Raw genomic sequence first — 26,948 nt, 5'->3', positions numbered from 1 at the left:
TGATGGTTGCACAACATAGTGAATGTAATTAATGCCACTGAATTGTACATTTAAAAATGATCAAAACGGCACACTTTATGCTATGTATCTTTCCATACCAAAAAAGCCTTTACTGGAGCAGGAGATGTTGGGACTCTTGTCAGTGTTCCCATGGTTTTGCCTTCCCTTTTGTTTTTAAAAGAACAACCTCTATTTTTAGGGATTTTCACACAAAGGCTCATGTGGGCGTGGGAAGTACTCCCAGCTGCCCTCCTGTTTTCAGAAGCCCACATGGAAGCCTAGCAAGTTATTTAAGGATTAGGAAATATGCCAGATTGGAAATGGAGATAATTTAATCCTCTGTATGTTAATTCAGTGGGGGGGGGGGGGGCGGGGGGGGGGGGGGGCGGGGGGGGGGGTGGGACGCCCTGGGGGAGTCGGTTCTCAGTCTTGCTGAAGGTGGTGAAGGGCAAAAGAGTTGCACTTCCTTCGAGTTGAGGGTCAGCTGGTGGGGTAGCCAGCCGCACGGGGGGACATCTGGAGCGCAGTCTCCTCTCCTGCCCAGAGGCTTCTGCATCCGCCCAGGGGGGCCACGGGGCCAGTGTGGGAGTTGTAGGCCCTCGGGGTCCCCGTCCTTTCTCACTCTGGTGTGCAAGGTTGGACAATTTCTCAGAACTGCAGTGAGTAGGATCGCGCCGCGTCCTATTTCCCAGGGGTGGCCACCTCAGCTGGTGGCACTGAATTGGCCGAGGGCTGCAGCGGCAGTGGCTGGTCCGGTCACGTCTGAGAGCTAGCGGAGTCCACACTTCCCCTCCCGGTAATTCGGCTGGGGCTCCAGATTCCCGTCCCCTCCTCCCAGGCCTGGCAGCTCTGTCGCGTAGAGCGGAGCCCTCCTGGGAGGCGCTAGGTGTGCGGGCCCCACCCTTGGGGAGGGGAAATCTCAGCAGCCCCTCCCTCTCCACCTGGCACCGAGGTTCCCGAATGAAGGCGTGGCTGGGGTGGCCGAGCCCGGACTAGACCCGCCTCTCCAGCTGGACAGGGGGACCCGCGCAGAGCACACCTGGTCAGCCACGTGGCGGGGGCTAGGGGAGCGGGGACAAGGCGGGCCCCGCGCTAGAGCTCTCTGACCCTGCGGCAGGTGAGGGTGGACGGGGCTGGTGGGTGGGGAGTGCACAGGGTGGTCTCGGGGACGACTCCTCTCCCCGGAGGAGCTCTGTCCGGTAGTAAGGGAACCCGGCGTTGCCACCTGCTCAGGTAATCCCCGTCCCGCCCCCGCGTCACGGGACGCGCGTGTGCACCTGAGCGTTTGCACGCGGGCACTCGGACGCGCGCGTGCCTGCCCCGCGCCCAGGAGAGGAATGGTGGGTTCTCCCCAGGATCGAGAGGCGGGTGTGGGCTGCTCCATCTGGGATTCGCAGAAGTGGGGATGCTGACAGACGCGCGGGAGCCAGGGCTGCGGACCCGGAGCGTCTCTCCGGAAACCTGCGGGTCCTTTTCCGCAGACCGAGGGCCCGAGCGGCGGGGGTCAAGCCAGGCCCAGCGCGCCTCGCTCCAGACTCGCCTGGCTGTGCGTTGGCAGCGGGGCCGAGAGCCGAGGGGACCTTTCTGGGGTCTCCCTCACACCCAGCTCGTCTCCGCAGCCCGCCAAATCCTCGCAGTCTCCCGGCCCCCAGCTCCCAGCTCTTTTCTTGGAATACTCGGGGCGCTTTCCCTTCTCGCCTTCTCTGGCTGCTGTCATTGATCGTGTTCTTCTCACATGACAAACTCTGCCCCCATACCCCCCTCTCATTCTCCCTTTTCTCCTTCCAAAATCTCGTGAGCCCTGTCTCTGTCCCATCCCCGTGCTAGGGAAAGGGGGCGAACAGGCAGGGCGCAAAGTCCCTGCTCCAGGGAAAGCTGGTTCCGGTACCAAGGGGAAGACTGCCCGTCTGAAGAGAACCAAGCTCTTATAATGATGCTCAGTCCTCTTTTGCTTACCTGCTGTCTCCACTCCCCTACCCTTTCTGGCCCTGCTCCAGAGGGGACCTTCAAAGAACCACCTAAACTCCTCTGTCTCCCTCCGCCCATGGACCAATCTGTATTCACTCACTACCTGCAACCAGTTCTAGGGAGCCAGTGCTGCCTTTGCTGTGGACAGAGGGGTTCACAAGGATGACAGGGGAGTGTCAGACTGTGTCCTCTGGGGCTGGGTAAACTGGCAGCTGGCTCTGACCCCCATACTGAAGGAGCTCAGGGAAGAAAGCTCTGGGGGCAAGTGTGGCTCCAGGACAGCAAGGTGTGAGCACAGGGAGGTTCTGAAAGATGTGTGGAATAGATTTGGGTACCAAAGAGAGGAAAGGGGTGTTTCCAGATGAGGTAGAACAAGGTCCCTTCCTTGGTCAGGGCTGTGTGTGGTGTATGCAGGAAGGATGGATCCTATGGATGGAGGGAAGAAGAGCCAGCCTGACCAAAGATGGTGTTTACCTTCCAGAGGGGTCTCCCCACCCAGACCACCAGGACCCCATTTCCAGGAGAACAGCCCAGATGTCTCAAGTGCAGGAACTCTTCCATGAGGCAGCCCAACAGGTAGGCTTGTGCCGTGGCGGGGGGGGGGGGGGTCTGAGATCCAACAAGGGGCACCCAGACAAGAAGCTGAATGGAAACTTTATGGTAGACTATTTTAAAAGTAATTATCTCAGAAGTTTATTTTGGTATTCTCGCTTAATCAAGAAAATGTTAAGCCAACGCTTAATCATCTGTGTGCAGAAAATCTTCTTTGGTATTATTTGTAGTGGGTTTTGAATCCTGAGCATTCCTTCTTGCCCCATGGAGGTTTTCCATGAACAGAGTGAGGACTCAGATAATATGAACTCCTTTTACTTTTGAATCAAACCCGTGCAAGAAGGTAAATTTATTTCTGAAAAACTCATATATGCTGAAGCCAAATGGATTTCTGGATTTCCTGATGTCTGCAGGTCTTTTTTTTTTTTTTTTTTTCTTTCCCTGTTGATCATTAGTTGTAGTAAATATTCAACATAGCTATGGAACTGAAGGAGTTCTCTGCAGAAATACAGTTAATTCCTTTAAAAAATAAAAAGCCATGCTTAGGTGTTAATCAGGAAACTGCCTGCAGTGGTCTTGCTGTTTAATGATCACTCAACCTTGAAGTTTTCACCATCCCTCGGATTTCTCTCATGCTTTGTAGAGAAGGGCAGGAGGGGTTCTGGCATTATAATGGGGTGCGGGGAATAAGCCTGCCATGAAGGGAGAGGATCAACTCAAGCCCTCAAACAATAGCAAGAGAGCAGGCTCTAGAACCTGGGGGTCTTGAGACAAAGGGCAGATGAGGCAGGAGGTGTTGTAAGTTGGTGGGGGAATCCAAACTGGCCAGTTACCCCCTCTTCAGGTTCATGGGTACATGTGAAAAATGCAGCATGGTGGCTGACAGATGGTGAGTACTCAGCACAGGGTACTGCTCCTCTCCCCCTGGCAGGTCCAGGGCTGTACCCCACACCCTCATACTTAGCTCCTGACATTCAACTCTGCCAGTTTTCATGCTGCTGAGAAGTGAGAGACTGGAGACTCTGCAGAATGCCTGCCCAGAGCTGTTCTTTCCTGGATGGAAAGGCCTGTGGCCATGCTCTTGGTGTGGCCGAGGACCATTAGAGAGACCTTGATTTGTCAGGGGTCTTCACATTTATTTAGCTTGACCAGCTTCTCATGTGTTTTCTTTAACTATGTAAGACTATACGTGAGTGTTAACACACTTCACATGTATTAGTGGACCACTTCTGAAATAATGGCTGCCATGTTGGGCATGAGAAAGATGCCTACACGAAAAATATGAGGCTCTTGTCCACAGGGATTCCAAGAAAAGAGACAAGATATTCTTGATTCATCTTTGTGAGAAGGATCTGTTGAAGCTCACCTGTACCCCTCTCTCCCCTGTTAAAAACCTTCAGTGGCTCCATGTGTCCACCACTCAGAGCTCAAACTCCTTAGCTTAGGTCCTGCACAGGCTGATCCTGCTGGAGTTTCAAGCCTGGTCCCTTGAATCTTCTTTGTGCCCCACATGCCAGCCAAAACTCACCATTCCCCAGGCTCTGTGCTTGTATCTTTCCCCTTTGGTGGTCTTTGCTGATACTTCTCTCTTAACTGACTTGTCACTGGAACCCTCCAAGTACCTGAGGCAGTGCCTGGCATTTAAGTGGATGATGAATGTTAGTTGGTTGATCAAATAAACAAGCAGTAGATGCCCACAATGCAAATTAAATTGTCATAAGTGCACCAAGAGAGAGTTCTTTTTATTTTTATTTACTTATTTATAATATTTTAATGCTTATTTACTTTTTGGGAGAGAGAGAAAGAGAGAGAGAGGGAGAGAGAGGGAGAGGGGGAGGGGACAGAGAGAGAGGGAGACACAGAATCTGCAGCAGGCTTCAGGCCCTGAACTCTCAGCACCAAGCCTGATGCGGGGCTTGAACTCACAAACCACGAGATCATAACCTGAGCCGAAGTTGGATGCTCAACCAACTGAGCCACCCAGGTGCCCCAAAAGAGTTGCTTTTAAAAATGTGGTAGAGGGGCGCCTGGGTGGCGCAGTCGGTTAAGCGTCCGACTTCAGCCAGGTCACGATCTCGCGGTCCGTGAGTTCGAGCCCCGCGTCGGGCTCTGGGCTGATGGCTCAGAGCCTGGAGCCTGTTTCCGATTCTGTGTCTCCCTCTCTCTCTGCCCCTCCCCCGTTCATGCTCTGTCTCTCTCTGTCCCAAAAATAAATAAACGTTAAAAAAAAAAAATGTGGTAGATACAAAGGGCTTTGTGTTCCCTCTCTCCATCTCCCTCTCCCTCAATCTTCAAATATTGAGGGACTGGACAGTGTTCAGTGTCAAGGCCTTTGGTGTTCACTTGATGCTTGAAATTCATCCTTTTTCTCTGTCTCCGTTGCACTGTCTTGTCCTGAGCACCATTTCTGAATTGGATTATTCATACTCTCCTAACCTCTTTCTCCACATTGCTCCTTTCTACAGCAGAAATCTATACATTCGACTGCTTTGCTAAAATCCTTTCAATGGCTTCTTACTGCCTTCAGAATTCAGCTCAAACTCTTGGCCCCCAAAGCCTTCCATGATCTGACTCTGCTCCAGGCACATGCTCTATCACTGCACTTACTGTGTAGCATTGAAACAAGCTGTTCCTTTCCTATCTCCCTTATGGTTGTGAACCCCTGATTCATTGTTGCATCCTCAATACCTGTCATTAGTGTTTAGCATATAGAAAATGTTCAGTTAGTGCTGGTTCTACTTAACTGAACTGAGCTCACTAGAGATTGAGGGAGCTGCCATCTGCATTAGGTGTCCAAGTATTGGTGGCAGAACATATATGGTGAAGCCAGGTAACACATCCCAGGCTGAACAGGTAGGAAAATGATACTACCGATTGGTGGGTGCTTATTATTACTTACTTAATTTAATCTTCATAACACATTCTGGAAGAAATATGATTATTTTGGTTTGACAGATGAGAAAAACAGAGGTACCTAGAACCCAAGCGTGCTTATTGCCGAGGCCTTTCTTCTCTTTGCCTCTTGCCCTAGCGGTGAAACAGAGCCACTCAGATGGCAAACCAGAGGCCTGTGTGGAGAGCAGGTAGCCGGTTGGGTAGCTAACATGTGAAGCTGAACTCTGGGAGTGGCTGGCCCTCCAAGTTTCCTATGAACCTTTTTCTACCTTCACTCCAGCCTTGGTAGTCAGGAATTCTGCTAGGAGCTTTGGAGTTTGAAGGACAGAGGAATAAGAAGGCAGCATCCTGTGCCAAATCCTTCAGTTCAGATCTGCTCTTCTCTTGGTCATTGTGACTAGAAAGTAGCTCTTAGGATATTTGGCCACAGTGGGGATGCTTGTGAGTTAGGTGGAGAGGTGAATTAGTGGACTCTTAGTTTTACTTTGATTATCTCAAGACCAGGTGGTATAGCTGTGTGTGTGAGTGAGTGAGTGTGTGTGTGTGTGTGTGTGTTGGTCAGTAGTAAGTGGACCAGCTGGGACCTGAAGCTGTAGATCAGGTTAATAGTATGGCGTTCAAGCATACATGGGCTGCCTGGATTCAAGTACTGACTAATACTTTGTGATTTGTGACCTTGGACAAGTTACTTAGCTAAGTCTCTGTTTCCTCACCTATAAAATGGCTACAATAAAGAGAGTTACAAAGATTAAAAGAGATAATTCATGTAAATATTTAGTGTAGTGCTTGGTTCAATAGTGAACAGCCAGTGAATGTTGGCTAATAATAAAACTAGGGTGAGGAGTATGTATTTGTTCCAGAATGTAGTGATAATAAGTAATCAGAAGGTTCAGTTGGGGAATTAATGCAGAACTCAGCACAGCAAAGACTTGAATCCCAAATCCAGAATTATTCCAGTGGCTGAAACCAGAATGTGGGGCATTGTCCAGGATAGCCGGCTGGGTGGGCTGGGTGAGCTGAGGAAGATGGGACACTTTCTAGACCCAGATGGGTGTGGAGTGGCTTGAGATTGTGTGTGAGTATGTGTGTATGGGTGCATAGTTTGGGAACCTACTGAATCTCTGGCAGGTACAGGTCTTGTTCTGGCAACCTCTGTCCTCAGGTGCTTCACTAACATGACTTGAACCTGAGAAGCTGGGTTCTAAATTCTGACTTTGTCACTGGTTGTGCTGGACCTTTGGGCAAGTTATTCAGGGCTCCAAGTCTGCTTCCACAACTGTGAGATGGGGTGGGAGTACCTGATTTTCAAGGCTTTTATGCCATATGTGGAAAGATCTGGCCCAGAGCCCGTCACATGGTGAGCACTAAATACAGTGTGTGTTCAGTGACTGGATGAAGCAGATTTCACACTGAAACCCAGTAGAGTACACTGTTTGTGAAACATGGGCCTGGGAAGTTAAGGAACAGCTGGAGCCAGAGGGAGGAGAATGGAAGGCTAAAAACCATATGTTCTATGCTTGTCTCTGCCAGTCCCTGGACAGAGAGGACTGTGGTGGACATGATAGGTCAGGAAGATTAAGCTGGCAGGAGAAAGCAGGTGGCCTGAGACAGGGAGAGATAGCAAATAGACATGCTCAGTGAGGTCTGAAGTCCAGCAGGATCAAAAGCTTTTAGCATCGGGAATAGTGAGAATATTGAGCTCAGCTTACCGTGGATTTATTGAGTGCATATTATTGCCAGGATCTCCAGTAATAGCTGTTGCTGGAGATGTTAAAACTGAAATCCCTTAACTGCTATGGAATAAGGAATGCCTCCAATGAATCTGAGGTTCTTGTCTTCCTTCTCCCAGCATTAGATGGTCTCCAGAGAAACTTAAAGGGGACCTGTGTTACGCTATGGGATGCAAACAAGTCACCAAACGCTGCAGATTAGCTTGTATGAGTGACTTGTGTTCTTTCCTCCCCATCTAGCTTTCTTCCAAGAGATTTGGCTCCTGTAGGAATAGTCTATGAGGACCCTTCTTTAGGAAATCTGGTTGCTAAAGTCTGGCTGACCTGAGCTTATCACCCTGGAAAAGAGCCTGATGAAGACCCAGGAAGTAGGTGCCCTGGTAGAGCCATGGCATCTGGCCTATGTGTAGGAGGAGGTGTTTCCAGGTTGACTTCCGGGGGGTGAGCCGTGTCTGACCCTGAACATGCCCCACCCAGCATTGCTTGACTTCCTTGCCCTCCCTTTCCTTTCTCTATCCTCTCATCCTGTGCTCTCTCCCTGTTTTCTCTGCCTCAATTCAGTGGCGTACCCAGGTTAGCTTAGGATGGTAAGGGTAAAAAAGAGAGTGTGGTCATATTGTGGGACACTGGAGAGCAATGAGGTAGCACCAACAAGAGAGGCAGATAGAAGCAAACATTTTAAGAGGCAGAGGGGTTCTCAGAGACCGCTGGCCCAGTCCCCTTCCTCAGCATGTCAAGAAACAAGGCCAAAGGTGTTGAATGACTTGTCAGAAGACATGTGCAACGGGTGGCAGAGATAGGCTAGAACCACAAGTGCTAACCCGTACCACAGCTCTGGATTTAGCGTGATGCATCCTGTCTTTAGGTTATAGTAGAATTTTGAGCATTGGTGTCAGGCTTCATTGCAAAAGCTTTGCTTTGGTTTTCTGTGCCCCCATCAGCCAGTGTACAGTGAAGAACTGGCTTGTGTTTTTGCCATGTGTTTACCAGGCCTGTTTTGGAATCTTTAAAACACCAATATTCAGAGTGAGCCTTGGGAGACACATGTGAGGTTCTAGGGTATTGCTTTGTTAGTATGTAGAGAAATGAATATAACTAAGGAGAAAGGAAAAGGGAACTTAAGACAAAACTGCTCTGTTTGCCCCTCCTTTTACGGATAAAGAAACTGAGGCCCCAAATAGTTCGGCAGAAGAGAAGGGCTCACATCAGGGGTCTCGGGGGTCCTTGGAGCCATGACCCCTCTTGCCCTCCCAGTTTTTGTAGAGCATGAAGCTTGTCTGATTTTAGACATTGTCTTAAGATACGAATCACAACTACAAAATTAGGTATAATCTTTGGAAGGGACTCCATGCACATGAAGCCTTAAAGCTTCAGCTGGTAGCTTCACTGCCAAGCCACCAAAGGTACCCGGACAGAATGAACTTTTGGAGATGGCAGAAGAAAAGAGGCTCACAGTTCTGGAATCTGGGAGAGAAGAAGGGACAGAACTGGTTCTCAGTGTTGAGTCTGAGGCTTTCATGTGGGCACTGTCACCCTTCCTGCTCTCTCCTCTTTGTTGCTCTCTCTTTCCATTTTATAGCTCTGTTTGCTACTTAGCCTAGAAGGTCAACCCCCAAAATGACATTTGAGCCAAAAAAGCTGCATATTTGTTTGTACAAAGGGGAATGGAGACATTTTATGAATGAAGGTTCCCTAGAGACTGTGACGGAAGTGATTCTTCACTGAAATGAATTAAGTACAATCCTGTCTCATTTGTACCCACAGAATCTTCATTTATGGAGGGGATTGAGTGATGACATGAAGAGGTCAATAACATTGAAATTTTACTATTTTCATTTCCCAAAAGAAGGAGGTGAGGATCCCATGCCATGCATGGCCACAGGGGAAGCATCAGGCTTTGGCTAGGAGGCAAAAGCAGGAGCTAGGGGAGAGCCTGGACCACAGCCTTTTTCATGGGAAAATCAGGGCAAGGCAGTTTAGGATTGGCTAGTTGAAATACTTCTGGTGGGCTTTGGGCTATGGGGTGTTCTCTAGTTGCCTAGTGCCTGGCCCTGGGGTGGGTTAGGCCAGGGGAAATATTCACTTGGTGTATGAAGGTTAGATAAAAAGGGGTGATTCGGGAGACAGACTCAGAGTTGGTTGGTTTGCATAGGAAAGGCATGCTCCTGGCCAGCCCTCTGCTATCTCTAAGAATTGGTCAGCCCTGGGAGGATCAATCTTTCCTCGGTCAGCAAGATTTTTAAGATGTTATAATGTCATAAGATATAGGAAAGGAAAAAGATGATTCCTACATTCTGCCTAGCTGTGAATGGACAGACTAGGAGACTTTAAAACTTCTTACTTCCTTAGGGTACATTTTATTCATGGCCAGATACGGAAAAAACACAGTCCTTGTCATCTTTTAATAGGCTGGGGCTTGTAAGGAGAATCCTACTAACTCTGAAATACTATTCTTGTAATTTGAGTAAGGTGCCACTAGGTGGTGCTTACTCCCTGGTGTGGCCTGATTGAACATCGTGACTTCCTATGGGGTGGATATTTTTCCATTAATTTTATCCTTTCTCTAACCAAAATATATCTCTTCAGGATAACAGTTGAAACACCAGATACTTCTACATTCACAGAACAGTATTAATAATTGTAGTAAGATTTAAAGAAATATACATACCCGAGTATAATTCAATATCTCTTTCTGCTCCTCAATCATTACCGAGTGTAACTGAAACTAATTCTTAATTTTTTTCTTTCTGAGTTTTAATACCTAATCAAAGGACTATGGTGATTATGGATTTAATACCTAATCAAAGGACTATGGTGGTATGCTTTAGAATAGTTTGACGAAATTCTTCAGAGGTGGCACCTATATAGTCTCTGATGCATTTTCAAGAAAATAATGCTTGGCATTTCTATTTCTCAGGAGAAAGGTCCTATTTTCATTTCTTTTGTTCTTATTTTGGTGTGTGCATGTTTTTTTTCTTTACAGGCATAAAGAGAAAAATATAGTGGTGTAAAAACCCCTGGTCTGTGTAAAAAAACCTGTGATGTTCTTTACTAAACAGTCCCTGTCAGCAGTTACAGGACTTAGGTGCTTTCTGATAAACGGGAGGCACTGGTGGCCTTAGCAACCCTCACTCTGGCAAAAATAGTTATGTCTGGTGCAGGTGATAAATTTGCTCTAATGTGAATCCCAGTGTCTGTAAAATTTAACCTAAAACAGAAAGCCATGTCTCATTTTGAGTAAGCTTCACTTTTTATTTTAGGCAGTTACAGTAAAGAACAACACATAGCAAAACCACATTATAATTTCTCTTAAAAGATACACAGATTTTAAGAACAGACATAAATTTTACAAAAGACTTCACTCTAAGTATCCTGTCCATCTGACACATTTAAAATGTGACTCAGAGGCACCTTGGTGGCTGGATTCGTTGTCTGATTCTTGATTTTGGCTCAGGTCATGATCCCAGGGTCGTGGGATTGAGTCTTGTGTCGGGTTCCATGCTGACAGTGTGGAACCTGCTCTGGATTCTCTCTCTGCCCCTCCTCTGCTCTCTCTCAAAATAATTAAATAAACATTACAAAAATATGAATAAATAAATAAAATGTGATTCAAACCACAGGTATCTTTTGGTGCTGCAAAAAATGAGGTTGAGTTAAAAACAGGATTACTGGGGAACCTGGGTGGCTCAGTGGTTAAGGGTCCAATTCTTGATTTTGGCTCAGGTCATGAGCTCACTGTTCATGAGATGGAGCCCCACGTGGGGCTCTGTACTGACAGTGTGGAACCTGCCTGGGATTCTCTCTCTCTCACCCTCTCTCTCTGCCCCTCGCCTGCTCGCTCACACACGTGTGCATGTGTATGCTTTCTCTCTCTCTCAAAAATAAATAAACATAAATAAAGTATAGGAAATTTACCTGGGTGGCTCAGTCAGTTAAGCACCCACCTGGCTCAGGTCATAATCTTATGGTTGGTGAGTTTGAGCCCTGCGTCAGGCTCTGTGCTGACAGCTCAGAGCCTGGAGCCTGCTTCAGATTCTGGGTCTCCCTCTCTCTCTGCCCTCCCCTGCTCTCTCTCAAAAATAAATAAACATTAAAAAAATTTTTTTAAATATCAGAAATTTAACTAAATCCCCATGAACTAACAGATTAGACTATAGAAGGCCAATTATGAGATTTCTTTCTTTCACTCTTCTCCCTACATTTTCTCTATCCATCTATATCTCAGTTCCCTAAACAGCCTTAATATCCACTCAAGTGTAAGTAAAGAACTATGTATGACACTTTCCGCAAAGGAGATTTACTGTTGTTTAAGAACAACAAGGGGTGCCTGGGTGGCTCAGTTGGTTAAGCGTCTGACTCTTGATTTCTGCTCAAGTCATGATCTCACAGTTTGTGAGATTGAGTCCTGTGCTGGGCTCTGTGCTGACAGTGAGGAACCTGCTGGGGATTCTCTCTCTCCCTCTTTATACTTGTGCACACACACTCTCTCTCAAAATAAATAAGTAAACATTTTTAAAAAAGTACTGCATGCATGTAATAAGAAAACAATTCAAACAATAGAGAATGATATAAAAAGTTAAGTCTTCTGCCCTTCTTCCTTCACCCACACTTTCCAGAGGCATCCACTGCTTATGCTTATGGTTTCTCATTTTTATTTTCCATGGTGGTTATCATTGTACCTTTAAGTAATATATTTATACCTTAATTTCTTGACCAAGTTATCAGTTTATTAAAAAAATTTTTTTAATGTTTATTTTTGAGAAAGAGACAGAGCATGAGTGGGGGAGTGGTAGAGAGAGAAGGAGACACAGAATCTGAGGCAGGCTCCAGGTTCTGAGCTGTCAGCACAGAGCCCGATGCAGGGCTCAAACTCATGAGCCATGAGATCATGACCTGAGCCGAAGTCAGACACTTAACCGACTGAGCCACCCAGGCGCCCCAAGTTATCAATTTGTTAATCATTTACTTATTGCTTCCTGATCTAACAAAAAGAAGGCATTGGAACATTTATTCTTCCATCCCTTTACCCCATTTCCTTTCTAATTTTTTGTTAGTTGGATTATTATTTTTACATTGTCAAGGTTTATAAAATTTATATATTTCTTCCTGTAATTATAATGAACATTTCCACATTTGCTATAGTTGGTTATAAAAATTTTAAACCTAACGGCACAAAAACAGACACATAGACCAATGAAATAGAATAGAAACCCCAGAACTAGACCCACAAACGTATGGCCAACTCATCTTTGACAAAGCAGGAAAGAACATCCAATGGAAAAAAGACAGTCTCTTTAACAAATGGTGCTGGGAGAACTGGACAGCAACATGCAGAAGGTTGAAACTAGACCACTTTCTCACACCATTCACAAAAATAAACTCAAAATGGATAAAGGACCTGAATGTGAGACAGGAAACCATCAAAACCCTAGAGGAGAAAGCAGGAAAAGACCTCTCTGACCTCAGCCGTAGCAATCTCTTAACTCGACACATCCCCAAAGGCAAGGGAATTAAAAGCAAAAGTGAATTACTGGGACCTTATGAAGATAAAAAGCTTCTGCACAGCAAAGGAAACAACCAACAAAACTAAAAGGCAACCAACGGAATGGGAAAAGATATTTGCAAATGACATATCGGACAAAGGGCTAGTATCCAAAATCTATAAAGAGCTCACCAAACTCCACACCCGAAAAGCAAATAACCCAGTGAAGAAATGGGCAGAAAACATGAATAGACACTTCTCTAAAGAAGACATCCGGATGGCCAACAGGCACATGAAAAGATGTTCAGCGTCGCTCCTTATCAGGGAAATACAAATCAAAACCACACTCAGATATCACCTCAAGCCAGTCAGAGTGGCCAAAATGAACAAATCAGGAGACTATAGATGCTGGAGAGGATGTGGAGAAACGGGAACCCTCTTGCACTGTTGGTGGGAATGCAAATTGGTGCAGCCGCTCTGGAAAGCAGTGTGGAGGTTCCTCAGAAAATTAAAAATAGACCTACCCTATGACCCAGCAATAGCACTGCTAGGAATTTATCCAAGGGACACAGGAGTACTGATGCATAGGGGCACTTGTACCCCAATGTTCATAGCAGCACTCTCAACAATAGCCAAATTATGGAAAGAGCCTAAATGTCCATCAACTGATGAATGGATAAAGAAATTGTGGTTTATATACACTATGGAATACTACGTGGCAATGAGAAAAAATGAAATATGGCCTTTTGTAGCAACGTGGATGGAACTGGAGAGTGTGATGCTAAGTGAAATAAGCCATACAGAGAAAGACAGATACCATATGGTTTCACTCTTATGTGGATCCTGAGAAACTTAACAGGAACCCATGGGGGAGGGGAAGGAAAAAAAAAAAAAAAGAGGTTAGAGTGGGAGAGAGCCAAAGCATAAGAGACTGTTGAGAACTGAGAGCAAACTGAGGGTTGATGGGGGGTGGGAGGGAGGAGAGGGTGGGTGATGGGTATTGAGGAGGGCACCTTTTGGGATGAGCACTGGGTGTTGTATGGAAACCAATTTGACAATAAATTTCATATATAAATAAAAAAAAATAAAATAAACACAACAAAGCAAAAAAAAATAAATAAAAAATAAAAATTTTAAACCTAGAAATGGCATTTACGGGGCAACTGGGTGGCTCAGTTGGTTAAGTGCCCGACTTCAGCTCAGGTCATGATTTCACATTTTGTGAGTTTGTCCCCCCTCCCCCACCCTCGCCCGTGGGACTCACTGCTGTCAGTGCAGACCCAGCCTCTGTTTCCCTCTCTTTGCCCCTTCCCGGCTTGTGCACTCTCTCTCTCTCTCTCTCTCTCTCTCTCTCTCTCTCTCTCTGTGTCTCTCTCAAAAATAAGTAAACATTAAAAAAATTTAGAATGGCATTTACAATAGTGAGGGGTGTGTGTATGTTTAACTGGATAACCAAGTGATATTCTTGGACTCATGGAGAAGAAAACACGATATTAAGTTATTAAAGCTTTGCTGCCTCTGAGCAACAGGGTCTTCATTTCTTTCAAGTTTCCTTTCATTCTCCTGGCCCTGTGTGGCTACAGCTGTTTCTTATATAGTATGTCACTCTGTTTTGTAATTCTCTTTTCTTCTGGGGGACGGTAATTTTTTTCATGTAGGGATCAGTGGTACTAATTACTCTTTCCTTGTCTAAGTATAGAACTGTGGGAGGCCAAATTGTTTGCATGTATTTCAAAAACATTTTCCGACAGATTGAACGCAGAAGTAGATATGAGAATCCAGCTGTGTTGTGTCAGACCAGACATTAAGATGATAGGCAAAATGTATAACAAGGCCTCTTTTTGTTAAACTTTTTTGTTTTGGAAAGTAGTTATTTTTCATGAGAGTAGGTAATTTATTTTAACAGATAGTGAGCTTATTATTACTGTTATATTGAAATGATTAATAAATATTTAAAAATATCTTCCTGTAAGTTTCTAATATGGTAAATGTTGATAGATATAACACACCTAAACAAAAAGCTCTCTCTGGAGTCCTTGATAATTTTTAAGAATGTAAAGGGGCCTTGAGACCAAAAAGTTTGAGAACGGCTGTTCTAGGGATTAAGTGTACAAATCAAACTTTTCACGGTTTATTTAGAGTTAAGACTGTACCACGTCAATGTAAAATGCAGGAACTTGGCAAGTACCTAGGCCCTTTACCAACCCTGTCTTCAATGTTGTAAGTGCCATACACATGTTACTTCCATACACACGACAAAGACTTCAAGATAAAGTCATGGCCAGTGATTGCCCTGTCTGTGTCCACGCCCAGGGATGGCCAGCTCTGCACTTGGAGCTTCTCAGGTGCTTTGGAAGGCAGCCTTTCTCTCAGCTGCCCTGCTTCTCCTTCTTTTGCTTCTTCTTACCCCTCTAAGCCCATCTGTAGAATTTCCTCAAATGTCTAATCTGCTGCTGGCACTTGTTTCTTTTCCCCTTCTAGTTATAAGTATAGTTTTACACTTAAAAAAAAAACACAACACATCTTTTCTGTCATTTTCATGGTAATTTGGAAGGCACAGCAATGCTTTATCTGCCATTTTGAAAGAGGTGTCTAATGTTACTTTCTAAAGCACATTTATTCATTCATTCATTCATTCATTCATTCAGCTAACTCACATGTAGTAAAAATCTGTTTCATGTTGGGCACAAGAATATACAAGCTATTTTTTTTTATAAGTATCTGGGCTCCTTGTATAAATATAGCTTTTGTTGAACTTACTATTTATTTATTTTTAAACTTTAACATTTTGATAAAATTTCATAGTCATAGAAAGTTGCAGTAGCACAAAGAATGCTTATATACTCTTGACTCAGATTTCACCAGTTGTTAACATTTTGTCCTTTTGCTTTATCATTAGTATGCCCTCTGTTTCTATTCCATCTGTATCTATCTATCTATCTATCTATCTATCTATCTATCTATCTATATACATACATATATATATACATATATATATGTCTACATATTCTAATATATATTATATTCTATATTTTCCCCTAAACCATTTGCGAGTAATTTGTATACACCATGTACCTCTATCCATGAATTCTTCAGTGTGTGTTTCCTAAGAACAAGAATTTTCTTTTGCCTAACCACAGTATATTTATCAAGATCAGGAAATGTAATATTGGTAATCCTATTATCTAATCCATCATTCCACATTCCAGCATTCCAGTTTTGCCAGTTATCCCCCTAATATCCTATAACATTTCTTCCCTGGCCCAGAGTCCAGTCCAGGATTACACATTGCACATAGTTGCCACGTCTCTACCTTTTTTTAAAATAAATTTTTTTATTAAGTTTATTTATTTTGAGAGAAGGTGAGGAGGGGCAGAAAGAGTGGGAGAGAGAGAGAATCCCAAGCAGGCTCCACACTGTCAGTGCAGAGACTGACGTGGGGCTCAAACTCACAAACTGCGATGGGGCTCAAACTCACAAACTGAGATCATGACCTGAGCCCAAATCAAAAGCCGAATGCTCAACCAACTGAGCTACCCAGGCACCCATACTATTCTTTAATCTAGAACTGTTACTTAGACTTTCTTGGTCTTTCATGACCTTGACATTTTTTGAAGAACACAAGTCAGTTATTTTGTAGAACATCTCTCACTTTGAGACATGACCCCTCACAATAGGATATAGGTTTTGTATTTTTGGCAGGAATGTTCTAGAGTGATAGTTGTGTTCCTCTCTAAGATGTACAGGACTTCTGTTCGTCTCATTTTTGGTGATGTTCACTTTGGTTACTTATTTAAAGTGGTGTCTGCTAAGTTAATCCACTCTAAAGTTACTGATTTTCCTTTTGTAATTAATAAACAATTTGTTGGGGATACTTTGAGACTGTGGAAATATCCTGTTCCTCATTAGTCTTTTACCCACTGGCATCGGTATCCATGGATGATTCTCTTTTTTTTTTTAAAGTTTATTTCTTTATTTTGGGAGAGAGAGAGCATGCACATGCATGTATGAGTGGGAGAGGGGCAGAGAGTGGGAGAGAGAGAGAATCCCAAGCAGGCTCTGTGCTGTCAACATAGAGCTGGAAGCAGGGCTTGATTTCACAAACCGTGAGATCATGACCGGAGCTGAAATCAAGAGTCAGACATTTAACTGACTGAGCCACCCAGGCACCCAAGTCATGGATGATTCTTGACAGAATCAGTTGTCACTGTCATGATTACAAAATGGTGACATTTCTAATGCCATCACTCCTTCTACAGATGCCAATCTTCTACTGTAATGAAGGACTTTCCCTTCTTCCTCATATTTTAATTTATTCATTTATTTACATCTGCATGGACTCAGATTCTTATTTTATTACATAAATATTCTCCTGCTGTTATTATTTTGATGCTCAAATTATTCCCGAGTTGGCCAGTTCCCTTCAGGCTAGTTCCTATGTCCTTTTAACATATCCTTTCTTTTTAATCGCTTTCTTGCTTTCTGGCACAAAATATTCCAGGCTCATTTTGTACTTTCTCTTTCCTAGCCTTGAATCAACCATTTCTCCAAAGAGTCTTGGTTACTTAAAGCAAGGAATGGGGGGCACCTGAGGGGCTCAGTCAGTTGAGCATTCGACTTTGTCTCAGGTCATGATGTCGTGGTTTGTGAGTTTGAGCCCCACATTGGGCTTGCTCTGTCAATGCAGAGCCCAATTAGGATCCTCTGTCACCTTCCCTCCACCCCTCCCTGACTTGTGGTCTCTCAAAAATAAATAAATATTTTTTTAAAAAATAAAAAAAAAATTTAAAAATTAAAAAAAAAAGAAAGTGAGGAATGGTATTTAAAGACCAAGATCTGGGTGCTAGGTATGTTCATTGCTACTGGGGTGTTTCTGCTTATAGAGCCTTCAGGTGGACAGAGAGAAGGAATACATGCGCACACACACACACACACACACACACACACACACACACACATCCAGCTCTATATTTTTCTATCTATATTAAAAACCACAAATTCAAACTGATACTTCTCATTCCAGTCCATCACCCAGGGTTCATTCTTCTCTTCATTCCTCTTTCTTTGGTTGTAATTCCCTTCTTCAACCGTGAGAAACTTAACTCCCATATATATTTACTTATTTGCTCAACCCTACAATTCATAGAAAGTAGATTCAGAATCGAATCTAGTTGTCAAAAACAACCTTTGTATCTAGAATTTAATATTTGTACTTATTTTTGTCTTTAGACTGAGAGCACATAGTCAAAGAACCAGTTATTCTGGTGAGTTTCTTTCCCACCTTCAGCGTGGTTACGTTCCTTGCCTGAAATACAGTCAGGCTAACTTATTTCTCTGCGTTCTAATTTTTCTCTCATCCTTATTGATTTGATTTGATTTGATTTTGAGTATGTAAAACATTAACGTGATTCCAAATGTCAGAACTACTTATCACATAACAATTCTTAAATAGGTATAATATCTGTTGATCCACTGATGTCCTCAAGAATAAACCTTTTGCAGTTAATATTTAGCTGGTTTGCCTATTACTGAGGGAGGGCGTTAGGACCCATGTTGCTCTGTGATGTTAAACTCAAGTAGACTTTCTAGTGGCGGCCTGAGTCCTGCAAGAAAGGCTCTGCCCTTTTGCCAAGGAGGCTGGGAAGGGCAAGGGAAGCTCCTGTTAAGTGGCCATGGCATTGCTGCTGTGGGCTCCTGCCATTTGTGGGATGGTATCAGGTGTCCCAGGCACTGTGCCTTTGGGCTCTGAGTTCAGCGGGCAGAAGTGGCTATTCTGGGGAAGAATCTGCCATGTGGTTCTAGGAGGCAGAACCACCAGCATCAGTGTTTTCATGGCATATGAGGGTCTTGCTCCTCCTGGGGCTGTGCAGTTGTGGGACCAGGTTGTGCCTTTGGAGATTATCAGCCTTGGACAAGGATTAGGATGCACAGGCACGGAAAAACCACAGATCAAGCTTGCAGAAACTACTGTATATAGACTCTGGCTTTCAAACTAGTTCTGTGGCAGAGGAGACCCACATTACCACGAAGATCTCGCGTTTCTAGCAATGCTTAAATCAATATTGACCAAGGGTGCTGCCCAGATTCGAATCCAGGGAAATCAGACTTTGACCACTCCATGTGGATCCTGCCCTCCCCTGCTGCAGAGCCATTTCCATTTCTAGCATCAGTTGGGCTGACAGAACACTCACTGGGTGTCCATTCTAGAACTAGTGCAGTACAGAAAGGGGCTAATTTTTCCAATGCTGGTCCTGGGCGTGGGTTCGGAAGGCAGCTTTCAGGGCTGAGCTACGGAGCGAGGATTTACCCAAAACATGAGGACAAGTTAGGTGGGGAAAATGGAAAATACATGGTCAGTAAGACCTCTTTTCTAACTCTTCTTCCTGACTTCCCTGAGGTGACCTTCACCCACATTTAAAATTGTCTGTCGTGCCTCATGCTTGCAAAAGCTGTCACAATTATCATCACATCTGAACTGCACAGAACCCCTACAAAGCAAGTATGTGGCTGTCTGCATCTCAAACAGGTACCACAGGTGGGCCCCGGCCCCTGGAGCCCCTGCCCAGCTCCTGCACGTGGCGGTGCCTGTTCCGAGCCGTAGGAGGGGGACTGCGTCTTCACATTTCAGCAGCTTGGCATATTCTCTGATGTGTAATTAATAAATAATTAGCTTTCTGAAAGCAAACTTCTGGCTCATGTGTGTGTATTCCAGGCACAATCAGTCTCTGTGGGGAAGGGACAGGCTGTGTCTTGCTCTGACCCTCTCCCGACCTGAGTGGGCAGAAGTAGTTTCTCACCTGGTTTCTTTTCCTCCAGCTGCCATTAGAGAGAAAAGGTACCATCTCACATGTCATGTGTGTTCCTTAAGGCCTGGCAGGTGGTCTGCTGGCGGTGGCTGCAAAAGGCTCCTGGGCGTGAGCACATATCATTGCCTACCACAGAACTTTTCTCTCTCTCTCCTCTCAGTTTACTGGGTGCAGGAAGCTGAGTGTTTCCTTCTCTGGGCACATTTCATGTACAATTTTCCTGCCTTCCTAGATACCCTGCTCAAGTGTAGAGATTCTCTAGTCACAGGAGAAAACTTCTATCTCTGAACTACAGTACCCAGCACACAGGCATGGTGTTTCCAGTGTGGGGTGCAGGCCCCTGGGTTCTGAGGACAAACCCTGGCTTCTCTCTAGTCCTGGGAGCTGGGGAAGGAAAACCCTTGCAACAAGCATGAAGGTAGATGTGCCCCTTGGAATCTGCCAAACTTGTTCTAGCAGGCTGAGGGTCCTCAAGACAGAGAGAAACTCATCTTTGAGCTTGGGTGGCTTTTTTTTTAAGTTTATTTATTTTTTAGAGAGAGAGACATTGAGGGATGGGCAGGGAGAGAGGAGAGAGAGAGAGAGAATCCCAAGCAGGCTCCCTGCTGTCAGTGCAGAGCCCGACATGGGGTTTGCATTCACAAACTGTGAGATCATGACGTGAGCCAAAGTCATGAGTTGGACGCTTAACCAACTGAGCCACCCAGGTGCCCCTGAAGCATGCTTATGGTGCCCGTTCTGAGGGGTTTTGTTTCTCACTCTTTTTTGTCTTATTTCTTAGTGTCCACCTCTGCTTCCCAGTAGGCTCCATATCAGATACTGCCACTTCCCTTCCTCACAGCCTGTTATGTCATGGAATGTGGAATGAGACTTATATTATTCTGGAATTGATGCCTGGGGCCCAGATCTGAGGACGATGAGGTTCTAGGAGAGTTATCAATAGCTGGGACCAGACCTCTCCCCTGGATAGTTCCCCGAGATAGCTTAGAACTGGAGCTGCTCAAAAGTGAGCCAGGCAGCCCTGGCTGTCATGATGCACCTTGGCCCAGCCTGGTCATAGCATCTGGCTGTCTCAGGTGATGGTTGGGATTTAGGCTGTCACCTGTGTCACTCACAGTGGGAAGAAATGGGGAAGACTGTTGTCTTCCTGTAGAGACCTGTAAAGACTGAGTGGAATTCCCAGTGTGTTCTTTTCACCTGTTTCCAGGGGGACATTGGCAGCATAGTGGTTGAACACTTCTCTACAGCTCTGAGCAATGTCAGTAGCCCCCAGGGATTGAACCCCTTGAGCCAGAGTGAAGACGTGATTCTGAGGAGTGATAGTGACCTGCCTCCAAATCAGTGACATTTCTTTTCTCAGTAGACAAAGCCATAGACAGAGTATCTTTTGCATATGGTACCACCAACTGCAGCTTGAATGGGCCTGGTCCTGGCTGTGGATTGGTATGCAGTGTCCTGGGCAGGGAGCCCCTCCATTCAGTCTGGTGAGCTGTGACATTTCCCCTCCCTAACCAGGCCCAGCTTGCCGGAGCCTGGCTAATCTCACACCTTCTCCACTGGGCACATGGTGCCAGAGCCCCAGCCTGATGAATACAATGAGCCCTTCCCAAGTCTCTTCCAGGAAGCCAGATACCTAGCTAGCCCATCCTCAGGAATCTGCAGTGTGGGCGGATTGCAGCTCTGCCCAGATTGCTAGAAGACAGGATTGCTTTTCAGTTTGCCTCCCAGCTCAGCTCCATAAGGAAATCTATTTCCCCCCTGATCATGGACCTGCCTGTGCCAGTCTTGCAAGTGAAAAAAAAAGCCAGTCTACAGAGAGAACAAATCTGTTCTTCTATTGAACTTCAGTTTGTAGAGGAGAATACTTTTTTTCTAAACCTGCTCATGATTCTCTAGTGTGACTCTGGAGGGTCTAGAGACTGTCCTTTTCTCTTTCCTCCATGAAAGAGGACTGTGTGAGGAGCAAGTTTCTGTTTCCCTTCCTTAGCACCTATGTCCCCTGGAAGGGGTTTTCAAACTAAGTGAATCCTCAGCATCTGAAATGGTTAAAAGAGCGGTTCAGGGATGGGGACCATAGAGGCCCACCTGCTTGCTCATTTCACCCACCCTGCACCCACTGCCCTCCCACTTAGAACTCACTCCTCGTAACCCTCTACCCCACAGGGTCTTGCAAACTGAGACTGACCGCGTGGTGTCCTATGGGGTTGTCTCATTTTGCCAACTGAATGGAGACACCAGGAACAGCCTGAAGCTTTCTAGCCTTACCCAGACGGTGGTCAACGTCACTCCTGCCTCTACCAAAACCAAAATGAAAGTGGGGTGGGCAAGACCCCTTGAGACAGGGTTGAGACTGGGCATTCCTTGCATCCTCCAAGTCTGGAAGGAAGCTGAAAGTCTCAGAAGGCCCTCACAAACCAAATGCTTACACTTGGAAATTTTGATTCTTTGGTTCTAAAAAAGTGATTCCAAATGGAATTGCTGACAAATCTGAGGTCAAACTTATTGAAAGTTAGTTAGTTAGCAAACTGCCCCATCCTAAGCTGAGCCTACAGTAAGTTCTGAGATGCATGGGTTTCTGTCTGCCCTCACTCTGAGGATGAGGCCTGTGGCATCTGACACCCTACAGGTGTTCATCTGGACCTTGGCAACACCTCACAGCCTTCCACAGGGGCCCAGCTGGCTTCTGCAAACAACATGACCTTTCCTTTAGCTATCTAACTGTTAGTGACATCTGGGAACTCTTGGCTAATTTTTTGGCACACAGCCGTTGGGGCCACCCATGTGGATCCCTACAGCATCTTAGACAAATTGGACATGAAAGACAAGACTTGGTCCATGACATGGCAGCAGGACCTCCCCGCAAATGGTTCCAGATAAAATGACAAATTTCTCCAAGTCATTCACCTCACCGCTCTGGTAGACAGCCTTGTGTCCGCTGTGAGCATGGCGCTTAGCCCAGGGCCACCGCAGAAGCTCCCGCTGCTGTTGTTCCCCACTGTACCACCCAACTTGCTCTGGCATAGTAGCTCAGAGGGTGAATAATAAAACTACTTTTCTGGATTTTTTAAAATTTATTTTATTTTATATTTTTAAATGTTTATTTTTGAGAAAGAGAGACAGAGTGTGAGTGGGGCAGGGGCAGAGAGAGAGGGAGACACTGAATCGGAAGCAGGCTCCAGGCTCTGAGCTGTCAGCACAAAGCCCGATGCAGGGCTCAAACCCACAAACCGCGAGAACGTGACCTGAGCCGAAGCTGGATGCTTAGCCACCCAGGTGCCCCTGGATGTTTTTGAAAAAGGTAGCTCAGAACTGGTCCAACTGTCTCCTGCCATCACCCCAGCTGTTCTCCCTCCTCCTGCCCCCAGTGATAGTAATGACTGGGTAGAGGCGCAGAGGGAGAGTCTGTGAGCCATAGCCTTCATGGCAGGGCATATCTGAAATATGAGGGGATTCCTTACCCTCCCATAAAGGAGGGAGTTGGGTGTGAGGTTCCAGAGTGTGGGGGAGAAGCTGATATTCCCTTCTCCTGTTGGATGTCTGCTTGGGTGCAGATCCATGGCTCTGCCCTTGGCCTGAGCAGGAGTGAAGGGGAATTGGAAGAAGCTGGCAGGGCTGAGAGAGAGTAAGGTTGTGGAGTAGCCAGTCATGATATTGTGATTTATAATAAGAAATAAATGTTTGGTTTTTATCCCCAACCCTGGCACAGAGCTCCTAAAACCCTTGGAATTTTCTAAGTGATAAGAGTGATAAGGGTATCTGGATATTCATAACCATCCCTTTTCAACCACAACTGGGTTTATGTTAATAAGGTGACTTTTGGAAAGCACCTAAGGATGGGGGCTGGTTGGCTGGGGCACCAACCATGATTAGAGGGTTGGAACTTTCAGGGAGAGAGGTGGGGGCTGGAGAGTGTGAGTCAAATCCCAATGGCTGGTGATTGAATCAACTATGCCTATGTGTGAAGCATCCATAAAACCCCCAAAGAACGAGGTCTGAAGAGCTTCCAGGCTGGTAGACACATAGACATTTGGGGAGCGTCGTGTGCCTGGAGAGAGCATGGAAGCTACACACTTCTCCCCCATGGGCATCTCCCATGGGCTGTTCCGGGGTTATATGCTTTTATAACAGCGGTAATCTAGTAAGTGAAGTGTTTCTCTGAATTCCTTGAGATGTTCTAGCAAACTAATGGAACTCAAGGCGAGTGTCATGAGAACCTCTGATTTAGAGCCAGTCTTTCAGAAGCACAGGTGACAATTTACACTTATGACCAGCATCTGAAGTGGGGGGTTGACCAGTCTTATGACTATTTCCAGATAAAAAATATCATAATTAAATTGGATTATAGGACACCCAGCTGGTGCTGGAGAAATGCTTGGTATGGGGGGAAAACCCACACATCAGAATTGGTGTCAGAGTCATACCAGCCGTGGGCCATCTGACTGGTCACTCTGCAAGGTCACTGGTTTGAGTCGTCTAGCTGGCAGACTCCTAAAAAGTCAGCTGTGGGGCAGTGGCAGAGGCTGGGGGCATCCTGGAAGTGGTGCAGCTGCAGGACATGGTGGAGAAGGGAGAGGTGTGAGGAATGGGCACCCAGTGGTGCTTCTATGCTGATGCCTAGAGACAGCGTGTCAGTGCAGGGGGTGGGGGGCTGAGAAATGCCGTTGTGGTCTCTAAAATACTTACTTAGCATTTTATTCTAGGGTTCTCTGTCTCATCCTCTTTCCCTTTTTCCTGTGCTTCTGTATCTTCTTCTCTCTCTCCCTGAGCTTATGCTGGTCTCTCTCTCTCAAGAACATCAGGGTTGCAGCTTTGGAGTTAAACGCAGGCTCTTCCTACTGGCCTCTGATGAGCAAATGCAGGTGCTGGGAAGACTTAGTTATATTCTTTTGTCACTTGGTTAAAAAAAAAAAAAAAAAAGAAGAAGAATAAAATAAGCACATCCCCCTCAGCATCCTGAGATAAGCTGTCATGACCTGGTCCCCAAGCTCATTTTAAACCATTTATACTTTTATTCTCAGGGTACGGAGTCTCCTTAAGTTTCTGCCTCCTTTGGAAAGCCTCTTTAAGGCTGATTTAGCCCAACGAGATCCAGGGAGTGAAAGCTTCTCATAAGCCATTAGGTAAACACATAAAGCAGCCTTCAGAGTGGACATGCGAAGGCTGGGATGGAAGAGGAATAAAATTTCTAAATTCATGATGGGAGATCCATGGGTAAGACAGACGTCTTCATAATTTAGCAAAGTTCAGGATGTTACAAATGGGAACCTACAGAATTGGCTGTTAGGAAAGCAAAGGGCAAATAACCGGAGGTGCAGGGCCAAGTACAGATTTTATAGTCTGGCGTGGACTTGGGGCCATCCTGTCTCTCCTCCCAGCCTCCTTCCTCTGCTCTAACAGGGGCCCTCTCCCTGCCTGCCTCCCGGGGGCATTGTGAGGATCAAAGGAGAAGATTGATTTGGAAGGTGAAAGCCACTCTCTGAATTATTGCTCTTCATTGCTGAGAGCTGCTATTGTTACTGCTGTTTCTAATAAATAACAGACCTATAACAGGCCTTGGTAGGAAAATGTAGGCTTGTGAAAGACAGATGAACAGAAATCTACACAGATGAAAGGAGCTCTGACTGGAGTCAGGGACTGGCGGGTTATGCCATCCCATGGGGTGCTTAAGGCTTAACTGACTGCCCTGATGGTTTTTTTAGGACCTTTCTAGGTCTGTGGGTGCATGTTACAAGAGGAGAAGAGGAGCTGGGCTCCTCTCCTTTTGTTTTGACCGAGGCCGGTTGGCCTCAGCTTTGGGTCCTCGATCACGGGCACATCCTTTGCTCTGAGCCATTCAGAAGCTCTGACCTTAGATTTTATTTCCTGTAGTCTTAACTTTTCTGCCTTCTCACTGTGCTTATAGATCACATACATGCTCCAGGTAGACTGCTTGTCCATAGTTGGGGCTTCCTAGTCCCTGTAAGGTGAGAACCCCTGATCACTGCTATGGTAGTTTGAGGTACTGGAAGACTAGTGACGTGTGAAGTTAGACTACTATCCTGTGCAAGAGCAGCTCACAACATGAGCTGCTACTAGTTTTCTGCCAGTCACTTTAGTATTTCCACAAGGTTTAGTCTTTTTAGTAAAGAGTTTCCATTTGAGTGTTTTGTTAAAGTGCCTTTGTTATTTTTGAATTAGAAAAATAAGGTAGGCATCTGTTTAACTGCTTATAAATAAGCCTCTGGTTCTAAACAGCTGCCAAAGGATGCCTTAGAATCCTGGGGTGTGGGATGGAATGGAGCTTAGAGATCACCGTAACACCGGTGTTCAGGCAAGAGAACAGAGACCGCTCTAGGCATTAAAAAAAAAAAACTTTAAACATGTTTAATTATTTGAGAGAGAGGGAGAGAGCAAGTATGAGCAGGGGAGGGGCAGAGAGAGGGAGACACAGAATCCGAAGCAGGCTCCAGGCTCTGAGCTGTCAGCACAGAGCCTGATATGGGGTTTGAACCCACAAACTGGGAGATCATGACCTGAGCCAAAGTTGGACGCTTAAGTGACTGAGCCACCCAGGTGCCCCAGGCATTTTAAACAGAAGTAATTTAATATGCAGATTTCATTACAGCAGTATTAGGGACGGAGGCTCAAAAAGCATAAAGGAAGTCTACATGAAGATTAGTAACTGCTGGAAGCTGCTATCCCGGTGGGACGGGGATACTGGGAGGGAAGGTGGCCTTATCCAGAAAGCCGGAAGTTAGAATCCCACACTCACCGAGAAGTGACACACAACACTTCTACCTATTTTCCAGAGGCCAGAACTCAGTCACATGGCCACGCCTACCTGCAGCCGTGCTGGGAGTGGTCTACTGAGTGGCCAGAAGGGAACCGACCTGCTGGGCAACCAGTCTGTGCCTGTGTGGGTACAGGGATCACCTGCTGGCAACCAGTCTGTGCCTGTGTGGGTACAGGGATCACTGTCGGGAGAGAACAGCGACGCTTTTGCAGAAACAATCTTCAAGACTGTGCGCACATTCACACCTGCCCTGGCATAGTAGGGTGGATGTATGTCAGAGCGGAGTTCTCCTACCCACCTCCTGTTCTACTTCCCTTCCCTTCCCCTTGCTGGCCCTCTGAAGCGCTGCATGCTGAATTCTGTGTGCTCTGTTTTCAGGGGGCGCTGGCCCAGCCCCAGCCCTGGTGGAAGAGCCAGCTGTTTGTGTGGGAGCCAGTGCTGTTTGGGACCTGGGACGGTGTGTTCACATCCTGCATGATCAACATTTTTGGGGTTGTCCTTTTCCTGAGGACTGGCTGGTTAGTGGTGAGTGATGAGCTGGTGGCCCTGGAGTTTCTTGTGAGTTTGTGACACGGAAAGGTCTGCACTCTTGGGCATTCCACAGGGCAGGCAACAGATTCCTGAAGCACGGATGCTCCAGAAACATGAAACAAGAAGCAAGTACATATAGCTAGCATTGCTATTTAAATGAGAATCCTGAGAACCTAGGCCTCAGACAAAGCCTCCAATGGGAGCCTCGCCAT

General features: G+C 45.8%; 1 protein-coding gene across 1 annotated transcript in view; it reads left to right on the top strand.

Moving 5' to 3' along the window:
- Positions 1-898: 898 nt before the first annotated feature.
- The window catches only part of SLC12A8 (solute carrier family 12 member 8), a 143,587-nt gene continuing 117,537 nt past the window's right edge, over positions 899-26,948 (top strand). Inside the window, exons 1-3 of the mRNA XM_040484777.1 lie at positions 899-1,117; positions 2,450-2,544; positions 26,584-26,730. Coding sequence (XP_040340711.1) covers positions 2,503-2,544; positions 26,584-26,730 — 189 coding nt within the window. The 5' untranslated portion in view covers positions 899-1,117; positions 2,450-2,502. The remainder of the gene's footprint in view (positions 1,118-2,449; positions 2,545-26,583; positions 26,731-26,948) is intronic.

The sequence above is a fragment of the Herpailurus yagouaroundi genome, unplaced genomic scaffold (genome assembly GCF_014898765.1).
Source record: "Herpailurus yagouaroundi ecotype Mexico unplaced genomic scaffold, PumYag 162, whole genome shotgun sequence".
In the NCBI taxonomy this organism is placed as follows: Eukaryota; Metazoa; Chordata; class Mammalia; order Carnivora; family Felidae; genus Herpailurus; species Herpailurus yagouaroundi.
This window is presented reverse-complemented; position numbering and strand designations above follow the sequence as displayed.